Source organism: Electrophorus electricus, chromosome 8 (assembly GCF_013358815.1).
Source record: "Electrophorus electricus isolate fEleEle1 chromosome 8, fEleEle1.pri, whole genome shotgun sequence".
Lineage (NCBI taxonomy): Eukaryota > Metazoa > Chordata > Actinopteri > Gymnotiformes > Gymnotidae > Electrophorus > Electrophorus electricus.
The window spans coordinates 18,432,303-18,450,304 of NC_049542.1; the positions used below are offsets into that span (position 1 = coordinate 18,432,303).

The 18,002-nt window shown below is 38.6% G+C and overlaps 3 protein-coding genes across 3 annotated transcripts; 2 read left to right on the forward strand and 1 right to left on the reverse strand.

Moving 5' to 3' along the window:
- Positions 1 to 91: 91 nt before the first annotated feature.
- On the forward strand, positions 92 to 4,702 carry LOC113587460 (digestive cysteine proteinase 1-like). The gene is made up of 11 exons (XM_027026123.2): positions 92 to 230; positions 395 to 460; positions 557 to 649; positions 1,122 to 1,294; positions 1,379 to 1,628; positions 1,760 to 1,955; positions 2,062 to 2,252; positions 2,367 to 2,458; positions 2,775 to 2,936; positions 3,251 to 3,440; positions 3,844 to 4,702. The coding sequence occupies exons 1-11, from the start codon at positions 188 to 190 to the stop codon at positions 4,029 to 4,031; spliced, it is 1,644 nt and encodes a 547-aa protein (XP_026881924.2). The 5' UTR covers positions 92 to 187; the 3' UTR covers positions 4,032 to 4,702.
- On the reverse strand, positions 4,057 to 14,020 carry si:dkey-166k12.1. The gene is made up of 5 exons (XM_035529470.1): positions 14,016 to 14,020; positions 12,190 to 12,408; positions 9,535 to 9,621; positions 7,050 to 7,181; positions 4,057 to 5,614 (listed from the first exon to the last, which is right to left on the reverse strand). Exons 1-5 carry the CDS (start codon positions 14,018 to 14,020, stop codon positions 5,482 to 5,484), a joined length of 576 nt encoding a protein of 191 aa, XP_035385363.1. The 3' UTR covers positions 4,057 to 5,481.
- A 485-nt stretch (positions 14,021 to 14,505) lies between these two features.
- On the forward strand, positions 14,506 to 17,618 carry psmb4 (proteasome 20S subunit beta 4). Its single transcript, XM_027026115.2, has 7 exons — positions 14,506 to 14,665; positions 16,037 to 16,243; positions 16,379 to 16,525; positions 16,677 to 16,758; positions 16,953 to 17,069; positions 17,149 to 17,237; positions 17,479 to 17,618. The coding sequence occupies exons 1-7, from the start codon at positions 14,553 to 14,555 to the stop codon at positions 17,489 to 17,491; spliced, it is 768 nt and encodes a 255-aa protein (XP_026881916.1). The 5' UTR covers positions 14,506 to 14,552; the 3' UTR covers positions 17,492 to 17,618.
- The last annotated feature ends 384 nt before the right edge of the window (positions 17,619 to 18,002 follow it).

Here is an 18,002-nt window from a genome sequence, read left to right on the forward strand (position 1 = left end):
ATGTGAGTTCCACTTACCTAAAGTCATATGACTTTCCTGAGTCACGCCTACGTGTGCTCTGATTGGACCTTTTTATAAGTCCAGTGCCTTCATTAGCCAGATCGCTATCAACAACCTGAACTTTAGATCGGCTTTCTGCTGTGTGTTTTCCATAGTTTTCTTTTTCTTAACCGATTTTTTCCCCGCGATGTCCTTTCTAGGGCTAGCCGTGTTATTCTGCTGCGCTTCAGGTAAGGCTTGTATTCAAGAATAGGGACTGATGAACGTACCTACAAGGATGTGTTTAAATCTTACTGAGCGATCGGTCATCCATGCGTTTCTGCATAAGTTATTTACGTGAAAGGGCTGAAATGAAAATGCAGTCATTTAAAATCACATATCTGTGTGTGCATAGTGTTGGAGGCCACACCGCTTGTTGGCCGAACGGTTCCTGATTTCGGCAATACGTATCACGTGAAAGGTATGAAGCTGTTTAATTACACGCAGAGACTCATCCATTTGTTGAAGTGTTTGGTTGTTCTCTTCTCTCACGAATCGGCATGCTCCTGTTTTGAAGGCCTGATTTCGTTGCCCTATGCTGAAATCAAGGAACCATTTGAAGCCTGGTATGACCTAGAAGGAAAGAGAAGCAGAATTGACTATTACCATGGTGAGTGATCTCTTGGTAGTGGATTTAGTCACTCTAGGTCCTGTACGTCCAGCTGTGGATGAAATGTACTCTTCAGTATGTTATACCAGTGTCTTTCATTGTGTCAGCCCGATGCATTAAAATAAATAACAGAACCTAACCAGATTCCTGAAGGCTGACAGTCAGAGTCTATCTGTATTAAGTACCATTAGAGAACTTATTCTTACATGTATGCAGAAATTTCTTGAGCAACACTTACAGCCTACTCCCTCTGACCCATGTTTTTTTTACTCTTCCTGCTTCATTGCAGGAAGTAGATTAAAATATTGAACTTTCTTGTGCCTGATCTGTGATACACACACACACACACACACACACAGATCACTGGGATACCAAATCATGGTTGATTTTTGTTTTGAGTGACCTGTCCTTAATGTAGAGGCATACTAATTGGTGTACCTGTGACTTCTGCCCTGCGGTGACCCCTCGTCAGGCATGGTCTCCACTTTACAGCTCAGTGCCTTGATGACACAGGGTGTGGGCTACAAGATCACACCAGTTACCACGGAGACAGAATTCAATGCCATGAAATGCTTCCAGGTCAATGGTACTGAGGAGGCTCCAGTTTTACCTCAGGCAGCCTTGCCCAACATTCAGGGATTTCAGGTGTGCTATGATTAAGTTTGAATCAAAATCAGTGAGTGTATAAATAACTTATTTCTGAACCTCACTAATGTTGCTCGTGTGCAGTTTGAGCGGATCGAGTACTATGCAGGTGTCTTGTGTGAGGTGTGGAAGAACGTTACAATTATCGGTCACAAAAAGAACACTTATCGTCTGTGGGTGGCACACCCAGATGGAGGGGCAGCCGTGGCCACACCTCATCACTATGAGATGATGGGCTACAACACGCTGCTGGGCTCCCATTATGACAAATACCTTATTGACTACAGTGATTTCAAACCGCATACTGACCCTAAAGACTTCTCTCTACCAGAAGGTATCTAAATACAAACATGCACACTAATTTTCCCTCCATTACTCTTACTAATACATGTGTGCACACAGTTTTTCTGTCTCTTAGGCTTTTACACATGTATGAATATCTAATTTGGTCTATTTTCTTGCTAGGTATAAGCTGTGGCCCATTTCCTGGTCCAGGGGTGGAGCACCAGCTATTGGCCAATCCCATTCAAGACCTGATTCATACATCCCCTGTTGGACATGTGCAGCGATTGTTTGGACACTTTAAAGAAAAATATGAGCGTTCCTATGAAAATGAAATGGAGCATGAAACGCGAGAGCACCACTTTGTACATAACCTTCGGTGAGGAAATGTACATGGTTCTCAGAATGAGCGCAAGATGGGGAGCTAAATCTAATGCAGGTCCTAGGATGTGTAGGTCACCGCAGTCTTCCTCTACTTTTCTCAGGTATGTTCACTCCATGAACAGGGCTGGACTGACTTTCTCTCTCTCTGTGAATCACCTGGCTGACCGCTCACAGGATGAGCTGGCCATAATGAGGGGAAGACGAGGACGAAAGACTCCCAACAAAGCCCAGCCCTTCCCTATGGAACTTTGCTCTGTCACCCCACCTGACTCCCTGGACTGGAGGCTCTATGGTGGGTGTCTACATGTTTTGTGTGCATAGGTCTGTAACACGTGGGTTTGTTCAGGTGTTGTGATATCTGAATGGGTGATAAGAGAGAGATTGCATGCTGTGTGTGTGTGTGTAGGTGCTGTGACCCCCGTAAAGGATCAGGCAGTGTGTGGGTCTTGCTGGAGCTTTGCCTCCACAGGTGCCCTGGAGGGAGCGTTGTTTATAAAGGTAAACATGTAACACACACTTGCAATACAGATAATTATACATTTGGTACTTGTATCCTTTCATTTAACTGTTAAGCCATAAATATAAAAGGTCCACTCTAAGTGTGATCCTCTTAGTAAAAAAAATAAATAAATAAAATGACGATAAAATAATAATTAATAGTATTGCAGTCATGACAAGCTGTTGTGATTTCAAGTTGAATGTTTCAAATCTCACACCTTCAAAGTTAACTTGATTTTACTGACACAACTATATTCTACATTTTATAAAAATGCAAATTTTTAAATTAATTGTTTCATTATTTTCTGTCTCTCAGACAGGGGAGCGAGTGACGCTGTCTCAGCAGATGCTGGTGGACTGTACATGGGGCTTTGGTAACAATGGCTGTGATGGAGGGGAGGAGTGGAGAGCATTTGAGTGGGTCATGAAACATGGTGGCATCTCCACTGCAGAGAGCTATGGAGCATACACAGGAATGGTGTGTATTAAAGACCCATCCTGGAATTGGTGGAACTTTGTTTGTGTAAGATTACAGCCACATGGCATGTAAGAGTGCTCAGAGCAGCATCAGTGTTTGAAGTAGAGCAAGGTGCTAACAGGACCAAAGTCAGGTGTTTAACGCCCAGGGAACATGCGTACTGTCATACTGATCACTCTCAAAAATGGCATCTGCTAAATGTTGTAAGTGTAAAGGCTAATGCTCACTCACTTCTGATTAGCCCCATGTGTTTTGCATTCACTATAGTGTTTTACATGTTTAACTTGAATTGTGTTCTTTGCATTTTATTTCAGAACAGCCTGTGTCACTATAATGAGTCTACTCTGACTGCCCGGGTGAAGAGCTACACCAATGTGACCAGCGGAGACATGGAGGCGCTGAAGGTTGCGCTGTTCAAAAACGGCCCTGCTGCCGTCAGCATCGATGCCTCCCACCGCTCTTTCACCTTCTACAGCAACGGCGTGTATTATGAACCCTCCTGCAGTGAGTTCCTTCCTACCTTCACCCACATGTACACTTAGTAAGTGACTTTTTTGGCCATCCATAGCCATCCATCAGTGGTCAGTTTCTGACCACATAGCTGCTGTTGGCTAGATGTTCTTGGCTGAAAGACAACTCTCAAACCCTGCAGTAATGATGTGCCTGATGAACCTGTACTGGTTCCATACTTGGCCACCATTGCTTGGCTTTTTGGTCAGACAGATCAATGGGGAATGGTCTGGAGAGCAACCAGAAAACTGTTCATGACCACCGCTGAGCTCTTGTAATTGGATGCTGCAGGGTAGATGTTGAGTTGTGAGTGCTTTAATGTGTTGTAGGCTGCAATAAGTGCCTGTAAGAAAATCCATTCCTACATGACCACTTTGTTTATATTTCTGTGATTTAGAGAATGGAATGGATGACTTGGACCATGCTGTGCTGGCAGTGGGTTATGGGATGCTGGACAACCAAACTTATTGGCTTGTGAAGAACTCCTGGTCCACCTACTGGGGCAATGATGGCTATGTGCTCATGTCAATGAAGGACAACAACTGTGGGGTAGCAACTGCAGCTACATATGTTACATTGGTCTAATACATGTTTTTGCACATGTGCACAAATGGACACTTTTTGTAACTGGAGCTGGATGTGCAGGATGTCATGGAGTTCTGCTCTGCAGTGATTAAGCATGATGTTCAGTGAGTGTTCTGCTGAATAACAGGCACCTAAGAGCCTGATGGAATCTATATAAATCTTCTCTCATAATCAGACTGTTTTACCTTAATGCCAGTCACATGGAAATACCATGTTTTCACACATCCCAACTACCATGTGAAGTGATGTATGTACATGCAAACATGGCTGAGAATCCTGTGGGGATATTCTGGATGCTGAATGTTGGGCTACGTTTTAATTATTATTATTTTTTATTTTTATTTTTTTAAAGAAATATGTTGAATTTGATTACCCTAAGACTTCCCTCTTACACACACGTCCAGAAGGAAACTATGGTCAAAAAGTAAGCCTAAGGCCTTAATCTAAATGTTAAATTGGAGCATGTCGGAGTGAATTTTATAGTAAACAATTTATGGTGCAATAGTGTAATGAGTGACTGACTGGAATGCAGGATGCAAATTGGTGCATGATACACACAACCTAAAGGGGGCACTACTGCTTAGTCCTCTGCCTCAAAAACATCAACAGGGTTAAACATGTATCAAGCCTTGTTTTATTGATCAGATAAATAAAAATGTATTAATGGGTTAGATTTGTGGGTTGTTGTGGTTTAAAAACAACCAAAAATTTGGTTAATGATATTCATAAGGAGTTTGACGATCCCCTGAATGCAGCACTGACCACAAGAATGTGTTCAGAAAATGAAGTATGTTAAAGGGTGTCTATTAGAATCAATGGGGAAGATTTTTATGCAGTTGGTATTGGATTTTAGTGAATTGTAATGTTAAGAGGATTCTTGTCTAAAGAAAACAACAAAAATAGACATACCAAGAAAAGTCTAATGTCTACAAGGCAACAGAATCATTAACTGCTGTGGTGTTGCATATTAAGTAAACAGAAGGCACCCTTACAGGACTGTTTATAGTCAAGGCACTGCACAGTTCAAGTAGTGAACGTCCTTTAGTAGTATTCTTGAATTGTGACGGTTGGCGCTTACATTTTGTGACCAAACTACACAAATGTTTTATATAACATTAGGAAAGATGTTTAGGGTGTTAAAGCAGGTTGAGACATTGGTAGGGATACTGGTTGTAGTGAAGGATAAACATCTATTCAAGGGAAATATATTTTTAAAAAGTATATTCTGCTTGTTCTGTGTACAAAAGTGTAGTGTTGAAAGGTTCTTTTTTGCATAGGCTTGAGTGAGAAATTGTGGTAGCAGAGTAGAGATGCTCCTAACCATTCATTTAAAGCCTGTGCTGACAGCTATATTTCTCAATGTGACATTATAAAGCCTGGATCAAAACCCAAAGTTATAAAAATGTATTACAAATGTATTACAAAACTGTGGTATTTACTGATCTGAAACCTAAAGAAGCATATTACATGTATGTATGCATACAGAGACTTTTGTCAGGCATTGGCGCTCCTGGCCCTTTGTGTTGCTTGGTGACTGGACCAAATCTACAGGGAAATCGTTGTCATTTTTCTGAGCAGTAAACCTGCAGAGAGAGAAGAAAGAAAAGGGGCCATGCAAATGTGCTTGTTCTAAAAAGTAGGCTGTGTGTAGTGCCTGTATGTGTGAGAATTTTGTTTTATGAGTTGTAAGAGCTGTCCAGTTCTGTGGGTTGTATATCATCTGCCTACCACTCTGTATCTTGAATAGTGTCCGGTAGTGGCGTATTGCTGCCTTGGGCAGGAGCAATGCAAGAACTGCACCAAGCAGGGGGGTGTAGCCAAATATCACCAAAGGCATAACAGGACTACGATGTTGCAGCAGATTTATCAGTGAAGCTAATACTCCACCCATTCTTGCAGACAGTGAGGACACCCCAGTGCCCATCTGTCTGTGTTGGAAAAAATCAACTGCTCCACACCTGGATTTAATATTAGACTCAACTGTAAAATTAGTTTTAAAATGCAGCATATCTTGTAATGCAGTATTTAGTGTGTTATGATAAAACCCATGTTGGGTAACAATATACAGCAGTGGCAAGCACTCAAGACCTTCTCACCCTTCAGAGAAACAAAAACATATATGGGGGGAAAGAGAATATGAATATTTTTCATAAATACAGTAAATTTAAAATCATCCATCTATTCATATAGGCTATTTTCTTGGTTAGTATAGGATGGATTTCTAGCAGAGGGTGAAACTAAACTAAACTGCTCATTATTATAGTTTCAGGAACTCATTGCTGTATACATGCCTATGGGACCACTCTGATGATATTTTGAAGGATTCTATACGAACCTGAGGAATGAAGGTAACCAGTTAACTTTGAATGGTGACCATAAGTGACATATTGTGGCATTCCAAACTGAAAAGCTTTTTTCAAGGCTATACTTCAACGAGAATCTCCTAATAATTCAACACATTCAAGACACAGCTGTCTGGTCACCTGCTGGGATAGCAAGCATGATGAGGCAGGCCCCAACCCCGATGGTGAGTAACATGCTCTGGGGAAGCAAACAGCTATAGGGAAGGAGGACAAAACCAGCGATCTGGCATATATACACACACACACACACACATCTATTACATCTCTTGCAAGAGATACAGAGATATGGCAGACAACTCCTGCAGTGAGGAATGGCTGATAACTAAAATAATGATTATTTTATAGTGTTAATAAATTTGAATGTAGCACATGCCAAGGAATGGCAGACTACAATACTACAGTCATTTTTCGACTAGTCATTTCTCACTCTTGAGCATGTCTTTGATGTTTTTGGAGGCTCTACATATTCATGTGTACATCAATCCCACAGTTTGGTGAAACCATGGACGTTTTTCCTTCTCTATTACACCTATTCTACCAAGAAGGACTTTGTAATTATCTGATGAACTGAATAAATTATTTTAAAAACACAAAAATCTGCAGTGAATTAGAACACGAGAAATGGGCTTAAGAAGTGCCACTGTTTTCTGCTCACCAGATGTAGACGAGGATGAGGGCTCTCTTCCTCATCTGAGGAAGATCTGTGGTACAGTGCTGACTCCACCCCTGCGTTGCCTCACACCTGTCCACCTGCAACAGCACCAAGATGGCAGACATATCGGGTGTCCTGTAATGTTGAAGGATTATGAGATGGACACACATGCTGAGAGGAGCAAGATTTATTAGGGGCAAATACAAAATCAGAGTCATAAACAGAGTCCAGGTTCAGTTTACCAACATGTACATATATACTCAACCATATACATTGTACATTGTGTATATAATCATAATATACATATATTGTACATACATTGTTAATATATTTTTGTACATACATAGAATATATATTTATCTGTATATATATATTTTTTCTCTATGCACCCCTGGTTCTCTTCCTCAGTTTGGACAGAGCACTCTCCACCATTTCACTGCGTGTTGTACTGTGTATGACTATGTATGTGACAAATAAACCAAACTTGAAACTTGAAACTTGAAATGTATAGTTCTGGGAAACAAAAGAACAAAGACACATGATAACAAAAAAGGGAAGCAGGTTACAGTTAATAACATAACTTACACAAACAGAGGCTTGAACAAACAACAATCTACAGCAAACATGACAGAGGCTTAGATAACAATGATCAGCACAGACTAATGAGGGCTAACAAGGAACAGGTGATACAAGGCAGCATAACTCAAACGAGGGATGGAACAATGAAGAAGCAAAGTAAAACAAATATGCGAGACAGGGTTACCACGGAGACAGGACACTAGGAGGGGCCAATCATGACACCTCCTCCTAATGTATTGATTAAATATCACTAAATAACAAACTATTAGCTTAGTAAATAAAAAAGCATATTAACTATTAAAAACAGTAATAAACTTAGAACAACTTAATTTCTGAGGGCTGTCAGAAATGACAATAAGCAAGAACAAACATCATAACATCACATTATGTGGACCGGCAGGAGACCCCTATTCCCTGATGATGTGAGTTATTCCCTTGTTGCCCTGGAAATGTGAACCATTAGCTTTAGTCTGTCCCATTCAGGAAAAACTCCTGAACTATGACTGCCTGATTGGCTGGCCGCCTAGAGGGGGCGGTACCTGTTGTTGTGGTGATAGTTAATAGTGCTATTGAATGGAGCTTTTTATGGAAGCTGGGAGTTTTTTCTAGGAGTGCTGGGCACTTTTAACTGAGAGAGAGGAAGAGTAAGTGTGCTGCTGTTATACCTCTGCCATGGTAGGGAATGAGTGACCATTGACCGAAGCTGATTTTCAGAGAAGAACAATAGCTTCCTCTTTTCTATCATTTACCAATAGCCAGCAGGCTGATTGAGGATGAACCCTAAAATGTAGGATGAGATAGATGTTCAAAATATTTAAACAATCCAGGCTGGAAAGAAAGGGAAGAATCAAATGGGAATGATATGGGGAGAGAAAATAAAAGAGTCTTAAATGCTATGGAAACAATAACCGTCATTACACTGCCAAGTTAGAGGTGGCTCTGTGCAGACATTAATTTTATTTTGAAAAGTAAAGCTGTCACTTATATTGATTGTGAACCACTTTATTGTGCTGCACTGTGACTTAAATGGCATATCAGAGGTGGCATTTTCCGTTTATGACAAATTGTTTTGTTTTTATTTTTCAATTTTGCATTCAGGCATATTTACAGAGCAAAGGCAGCATATAAGTCCGTTTATTGGCCTGTTATATTCACATACAAGGAATTTTTTTTTTTTTACAGTAGCTCAGAAGAATTTGCAATCACAAACACTCATTTCTAAACATGCATATATACAGTCACATGGGAGACATGCAGACATGGCTGGCAGCCTAGCATGATTGGAAACAGGTGTGTGTGATCAGCGTTCTGGTGAAAGGGAATGAAGGTGTGTGGAGAAGTGTGTTACAAACTGTAGCTGTGACTGGTGTTCATGGGGATGTGTGAGTGCACACTGACCCGTATCTGACTGGGTTTCGGTTGGGACATGACACTCAAAATGTTATGAATACAATTTGACAAAATTATGCATAAGAGGTGTTACATTCTGTTGCGTAATCACATGCTATTGATCAAAAACGAACAGGTGTCCTCTAGGTTAATCCACATAGAAAATAACATTCCATTTCATTAAACTACAACTCTCATTTTTTGTCAGAGCTTCAAGGTGGTTTCAGCTAGCAATGCATCCACAGTGGTGAAAACAGCAGAAAATATTGCAGAGAAATATGTACTTCAAGATAAAACATCCATGTGAAGTATTTAACCTGCCTTTCTGCCTATTTTAAAGTTCTGTGTAAATTGCCCTGGGGATTATATGTCTTTATATGATTATATGATTACATGATAATGAGTTCATCAGACCAGGTGAGAATTTATATTCAAATATGAATTCACAGTAGAATGCCACCAGTATTTCTATTTGACTAGCACAGCATGATGTGTCAGTGTGGGAGGAGCAGTCTCTTACCAGATATAGAAAATAAAGTAGAACCCTGGGATGGTACTGAGATGGTGAACTGTAGCTTTCTCTAGTCTCAAATGAGATAAGCCAGGTCTGCAAGCAGCATATAGCCCAACACAAAGAAATAATCAGTGAAGATTTTTGCCAGCATGTGTCTTTTTGTGGATGTCCATTCTATGTCTATGGAGTGGTTGAGAATGTTTTTAAATGTAGATGGGACTGGGAAGAGCAGAGTCAAGACAGGTCATCTTTATTATCTTTATACAGCACCTTAAAAAACAACAACTTATCTAGTGATTGGAACATCTTTATAGAAAAGCATAAGATATTCCATAGTCTTGGGCCAACAACAGAAAAGGCATTTAATTTTCTGGCATGTCTCTTAATGCTCTTCTTGAATCCCAGCACTTTTGCTACTCTAGATTTGACATTCTTGTTGTTTGTCACATTGTGCATGACAAAAACGACACTGAAATATGATTTGAGCAGCCAGAGTGTCCAAACAGAAACATCTGTAAAAATCCAATTGGAATTGCTTTTCAAACCACATCCAAATGTGGTTTGGATCCAATCTGCAAAAATTGTATTTCATGTAGTTTTTTGTCAAGCAGACTCTCAAAAATCAATCTTTATACAATCTAGATATACCAAAATCAGATTTGGGCTGGCAGTCTGAACACAGCCTAAATTCACAGACTCACTCAGCACAAACCCATTGATGATGACACCAAAAATGGTGCTTGTTATGATGAAGTGTATGGTCACATACAGCAGAAAGTTTGGTGCAAAGTCAACAGCAACCCCAAACACTGTCTGAAGGGCAAGAGACAAAAGTATGGTGAACCTCCTGCTATAACTGAGATATATATATATATATATATATATATATATATATATATATATATAGAGAGAGAGAGAGAGAGAGAGAGAGAGAGAGAGGGTGTAAGAGTAATGCAATTGAGAAAAACTGAGCATGAGTATGTGGGATGTGCAGGATGTAAGTAATATTTTACAGGATTCTTAGATCTATTCTTTAGTGCTTCTTTCCCTGTAGTTTCTGTGTAAGTCTTAAAAGTGATGCACCTGAGTCAAATCATGAAAGTCTCTCAATGCTTATGTTGAGAATGTCAGACGGAATTACCTGCAGTTTGTTACTTATCGTATCATTAATGTGATTGATGTTTAATTCTAATTATTTGCACTATAATCAGATATACATCTTAAAGAAGGCATGATTAAAATTAAAACAGTGAACCTTTGATTTAACCTTAGTGTAAAGTGTGTCATACATTAACCCATTCAAGGGCCTTAACATTAAAGATATTATGAGGAAGTGGTCATCAAAGGAATTTATTCTTATATGAGTTAATTATTTATGTAGTATTTCTATGGTGCATGCATTTTTGCCTGTGTATTCTAACTAATTGTAACCAAGGATTTGCAGAGGAATTTCATTCAGATCAAATTGTGATTTTTACACAAACTTATGAGAATGATCATGTACTCTATATGACACTTCACAATGCTAAATCTTGTCATATAAACATATATACCTGTCAAACATAGCACCAAATACCACTGCTACCACAAGCAAACCCAAAATATAGATGGAAGAATGAAGACTGTTCAGAATTTCCCTGTCACAGACAAGATCCCAGTAAAATGCAAACATGCACACACAGAGGAAATGTTTCAACAAATCATCCACAAAAAGAGCACTGCAGGTGTTTCTTTCTGTACATTTTAAAAGGCTTCTTCATGTGGAACAATCCCTGGGAGATGACATTCTCACACCTTTTAATGAGCAAACACACAGCATGCAACAGAACATGCTTAACAGAAGTAAATCTCAGAGATAGGGAGAGAATAACGAAAAATGAGAGATGCACAAGAAGACGGTAATACTTACAAGTACATAGACTAAACAGAAAGGACATGCCCGACCAGCCTAAATAAACTAATAGAACAACACTAAAACATGTAAATGTCATTATTCCAGTCGGCAGGGAGACTCACAGTTTTCTGCCATGTTCTCTGCTTGCTCTCGCTCTCTCATACTGTCTGTAAGATTGTGTTATGGATGCTTAATAATGGATGCATAATAACAATGCTACTAATTTGTCTTTAGTTGTCCTCAGCTCTTAATTTATGTCTTAAGACATATACCACTGTGTATTTGTTTTAGAACCACACAAGGCTCAATCCAATTATAGTACAGTACACTTATTTGAATGAACAATATTGAAATATTGAATAATATTGAACAATATTGAAACAACACACATACCAACACACATCTACAAAATGTACAGATCTTACAGGTATCAGATGTGATTTGGATGATATTCCCCTTTAAACGTGTTGTGGTCTTTATCCAGAGGGAAGGCTAAGATCCTATACCAAGAGGACCAAAACGTCTTGGTAAACTGACATATGTAAATAAGGTAAATATCGGTAGCTCGGGTTGAGTTCACGTATCAAACACAGTATGACGCTCGCACTGAAGATGTCACCTCGTCTGGTGATGAAACGTTTGCAACCGAAATGCCATGATCGGAGAACATTACAACATCAAACTGACATATATTCCATGGATTAAGACAATACTAGCTATGTATTGTATCACTTATTGACTAAAATTATGTAATAGTCATGCATTACCTAGTGTTTCTTATGATGATCTCGAATATCTGACGAGTGTACTCCTGTCCTTGACAACTTGTCCGGGCGGTCTGGTTCTCTGCTGAGAACCGAATGCTACACGAGTCTACGAGCCCAGTGATGGGGAAGATGCTGTGTTTCACGGAGCTAACAGTACTAGATAGATTAATGTACCAGTTCTCGGTACCGCGCCCCGACAGTGATGGGGTGGCGTGGCGCCTGTAAAGACGGTAGCCATCATGTGAAATGCAACAAAGATTTGTGGAAGACAAATTCACACATACAAATTTTTCTGTTACCTTCCAAAACGGCCAAAAATCGATCAAAGTTCATTCTGCGCCTTAGAAAATCTAGTAACGTCAACACCCATATCAGAAGATAATCCTGATGAACGCAGACTAAATGGTATACGCGCGAGGAGCTCAGGTCGTGATGCTAAACGTCGGGCTAATTAATGAAACATGTAACATCAGGTAAAATGGGACAACTAGGTTTTGAAGTCATAAACTATATAGAGCCAAGCAGTCAGTCACTAAATATGTACTGAATTATTAGCAGAACACTACTGGTAGTTATGAAACATTTATTTTGGTTCGTCTTTTATGACTATAGTTGGCGTGATCTAGCTTGATCGTAAATTTAATTATAAGTGGCATTCTCTTTTCAAATCATAAGGCTACTAATAGTATTTTGTAATTACTCAAACTAAAACACACCAAAATAATTGCGAAATATTTTTTTTCCATGAAAAAGTATTTTATGTTACTGTCCCACATTGCTGGAACATTTAGAGAGCATTAGGTTATTCCTAATGAACCGTTACGCTCCTTAACAACTAACTAGAATAAGTAAAAAGTATACCTCAGAAACAGTACAGTTTTGGGCACTGGCTAACTATTCTGTTAAAAAGCAAATGAAATTATCGTTCGAAATAGAAAAAAAAGAAAAGGCATAATTTCTTGGAAGAGGGCTGAAAATGTAGTTGGAAGATGAAGTAGGACAAAAGAAGGCCCCAAGATTAATCAGAAATAGATCAGGTGTGACGTGTGGTAATCGGCCTACCATAGACGACTACGCGTCTTGCGCCGATGAGAACAGACTTTGATGATGATGCCAAGATATACCTTTGCCAATGTGTAAATTAATTTACTTTTAACTCATTTTACATAAAATAACTCAGACTAATCTTTTAACAAGATTGAAATAAATTGGTGACACTAAGTAAAATAATAGCATTATTGAAAGAAACACCTAGATGAAACCTAGTAAGAATTTTGAGTATTAATTATAACGATATTTATTTTCCTTGTATTTTTCAAAATGTTATTAGTTCTTTTGTTATTTTAGCTACTTTATTCCTACAGCGAGAATTTCAAAAGATGCAACAAACAGATATTTTGATATTTTAAGATACATATTTCATCTTAGAATTGATTTGTATCTTTTAGAACAGGTCTGCTAATGTATTTTATGGTAATCTTTGACAGGTCTATGCCTACATCCTAGACATATTGTGTTCTTGATTTATTGTGCTGTTGATTTATTTTCTCTTTTGAAGCTTACCAGTACCGTCTTAATGTACCATACAAGACATTTTGTCAGACATTAATGTTTGACACCGCAGTGTAGAAAATATTGAAAATTGTTGTTTCTCATCTAGTGGTCGTTAATTGTTATACATTCAATAGGTAGGCTATATATATAATATCCAGTTGTTTTACTGTCACTCAGCTAGGTTTTAAAATGACATCAGCCATGGGATGTGGAATGTTGGAGTCAATCCACAAAGGAGGTTTATTAAGAAATCAAATAAGATGAAGGAATACCGCATTATGGTACTAGTTATATTAGAAAGTGACTTTTACGAGCCTAAAAAGTTTCAAAGGCATAGGCATAGACTTTCTTACATTTCTTATTTTTCAGCTGCAAGTCACCTGTGCTTATAATTAATACAGTATAATGCAATATTCGCAATGTAATTTTATTATAACATATATTATAACTGTTATAACTGTCAGTTAACTGTTAATATAATTTAATTCCTAATATAGCCCAATATCTTCCACAACAGCGGCTTAGCTGTATATTTATTTTTACTTTTACATTATGCGTCTCTTTTAGCCGAAGCTGCTACGTTATCAATTCCAAACGAAGTAATTTCTGCACGTTTAAGCTATGCTTTTTATATAACAGTATACGACGATATATAATATAGTCTGATATTTAATCAGAATACTTAACATATTCAATCGCAAAATGAATAGCTGGACAACGCCAAGGGGAAGTGACGACAAACAAATGTGGGTTTGAACAAGCAGAACGAAAGCGTCGTTTTTGCAGTGTCTTTTCCGTCACCGTTGAACATGGAGACAAGTGGACTGAAGTTAAATTTCTGGGAAAATGGACCAAAACCTGGGCAATTTTTTTCTTTTCCAGGTACCCGTACTCCTGGATGTGGGCCTACGAAACACACACTGTAAGATCTGAAATTAATGTCTTGTATAGTAGGCAATTGATTGGTACCCAATTTAGCTAGCTAGTTTCGGTTTGCTTAGCAAGGTTAGCCAGATGGCTAACAGTGCTGCATCATCATGGTGGAAATCGCGATGGTAGTTAACTGCCTCGGTAAGATAGCCTAGCTAGATTAGCTAGCCGCTCATTACGTGGTTAGCTGCTTGACTAGCAAGGTATTTTGGGAAGCTCACTTACTCGTTACCTATATGATTTTAATAGGAGGTTTAGCTAGCTGTTAGCTCGCTGGTCAAACATTTGGCCTGTGATCGCTAGCGTTATTATTTATCCTTTTGCACAGACCAAACTTTGCTAACCTAGTTATTTAGCGAACCCAGCTAACGAGGACATGGTTTAGCTATCTAAACCAGGTCCTCGTTAGCTGGGTTCGCTAACTTTGTTGTTGATAATGCAACATCATTTTTAATTAATGCTAACAGCAGTCCTCTTTTGTTTGGGCTGTGTCATCTAGGTTAGCTAACTAGCTAGCTAGCTAGCTAGTTGGTTATGAAGTAAATGAATATAGCTGGATGGCTAGTTAATTCAGTGTCAGTGTCTTTTATCTCTAAAACAAGATCAGGGTTTTCATTGCTTTGGCCACATTAGCTAATGCTAATTAGCAGCCCTCTTTCGTTCAGGCTCTGCCATCGCGATAGTTAGGTTAGCTAGCTAGCTTGGTAATTAGGAAAGGAATATAGCTAGCGCTAGCTAGTATTAACACGCATTCATCGTTCTATCTTCAAAACAATAGGAGACAGCTGAAACCAGGTTATCTTGTGAGAAATCATTAACGGTCATCACTTGATTTCTTTTTCAGTTCGCTGCTGCTGCTTAATAATAATGGTAATGATGATGATAATAATAATAATAATAACTGATATTATTGGTTACATGTAATTATTAGTGATATATAGTTACATTTATCTGATAAATGTAATTACACTTAACTAATAATAATGATGATATTATTATTAGTTACATGTAGTTAGATTTATCTAATAATATTATTAGACAGATATCAACTTTTTACAATGACACACACACTGATGATGAGAAGCGGCAGCCAGTTTGCATACTGCGTACTCTGGAGGACTGACACTAGGTGCAGAGGAGTATTCAATCAGCCTATCCTCTGTTTTGGACTGTGGGAGGAAACTGGAGACCCCAGAGGAAACCCACACAGGGAGAACAACCATCCAGATAGGGACTCAAACCCAAGACCTTAGTGCTGAGAGTCAAATGTGATAACCACCAAGATGCTGTGCTAACTGTGATACCTGCTGTCTATCCATTAGCTATTCCTGGCTGTTTTTGACATTTTTGTTTCCTTTTCCAGTAACCCAATGGTAACTGGGACATCGGTGCTTGGGGTGAAATTTACAGGTGGCGTCATCATTGCTGCCGATATGCTCGGCTCTTATGGCTCCCTGGCACGCTTCCGCAACATCTCCCGCCTCATGAAAGTCAATGACAACACCATCCTGGGTGCTTCAGGGGACTATGCAGACTACCAGTACCTCAAACAGATAATTGAACAAATGGTGTAAGTACTTAAGAGTTTCCATAATTAGTATTGTAGTGCTTTGTTTTCCGATGCATAGAAGCACCATAGTAGTGTGTGTCTATGCTGCTAAACAACAAAGTTGAGATACTTTTTTTCCTATGCTGTTTGGTTCAGGATTGATGAGGAGCTCCTTGGAGATGGCCACAGCTACAGCCCCAAAGCCATTCATTCCTGGCTTACACGTGTCATGTACAACCGCCGCAGCAGAATGAATCCACTGTGGAACTCTGTAGTTATTGGTGGATTCTACAATGGAGAAAGGTAGTTTAGTTTTCAAATATTAATAGTTAATGGTAACGCTATTATTAATTAATATTATTAATTAATAATTAAGTACATTTTTGGCTGGAATTTAGGGATTAAAAAATGTATTATGTATTTTCTTTAACACAGTTGCTTCTTTATCTTTTAGCTTCCTTGGCTTTGTCGACAAGCTTGGAATTGCATATGAATCCCCAGCAGTAGCAACAGGATTTGGTGCCTATTTGGCTCAGGTAATTCTAAGGAAAGCATTTTTAATCTGTACCTTTTATTTTTGCATAGAGCCTCTTTTGTTAATTATCTGTGCAATTCCCTGCTGTATGATAAACACTTGGGGAATATATGAGAGCTTTTTATTGCTAATCCATTAATAATCACAAATGTAGTTGTGCATTTATTAACTGAGTGTACCTGATTGTCATTTTAGCCCTTGATGAGGGAGGTGGTGGAAAACAAGGTAGAAATTACCAAGGATGAGGCACGGGGTTTGATAGAACGATGCCTCAAAGTGCTGTATTACCGGGATGCTCGTTCCTACAACAGAGTAAGATATCTCTTCCTGATCTTCATAAATATACACATATTTTAAGTCATATTTTAAGTCATAATTTCTGTTACTTCAGCATGAGATTGCAATTGTGACCGAGGAAGGAGTTGAAATTCTTGGTCCACTGTCATCAGAAACAAATTGGGACATTGCCAATATGGTCAGGTAGGTTGACATGTACTTTACCACAGCAGAGAAAATGTTACTTTGATCTAATTGCGCACATTTTCTTCCCTTTTTTAATAGCAATATAACCTTATTGTTTGACTGATGATAAAAATTATGGCTTTAATTGGATCTGAAAATGTTCCCCCTTTTTGTAAATTACATTTAGCTGTACCAGATACCAAATACAATTAGAGATTTCATAATGATTGAATGATTGTTGCTGTTTTTCTTATTACAGTGGATTTGAGTGAAGGCTCACCCTGCACATTTGGTTTTTCTTAAGTATTCTTTGCTCCATTAGAGGACTGCTTTGTTGGAATTAGTATGATCAATGTTATTGATTTGTTCTTTATTACAAAAATAAACTCTTAAAACGTGTTAGGGCGAGTGTCTGGTTTGTTATCAACAATATATAACAGTATAGAGTATTATACAATGTGTATATTTATAACTGCAGCAAAGTGACTTACAATTATGTCAGAGTACAACTTCAGCCTTGCTCAGGGGTCCAACAGTGGCAACCTGGTAGTGGTGGAGCTTGAACCAGTAACATTCTGGTTACAAGTCAAGTACCTTAACCCCTGAGCTCAAAACATCGGATCAAACATCATAGATCAAACATCGGAACTGGGTGTGCTTCAGGACTAGGTTGTTGTACGAATATATATTACGAAAAGTTTTTGGACAATGTTTGCCACCGTAAAGATTGAAGAAAGCTAGTGAAGAAAGCTGCCATTATTGCATACAAGAATAACAGAATAA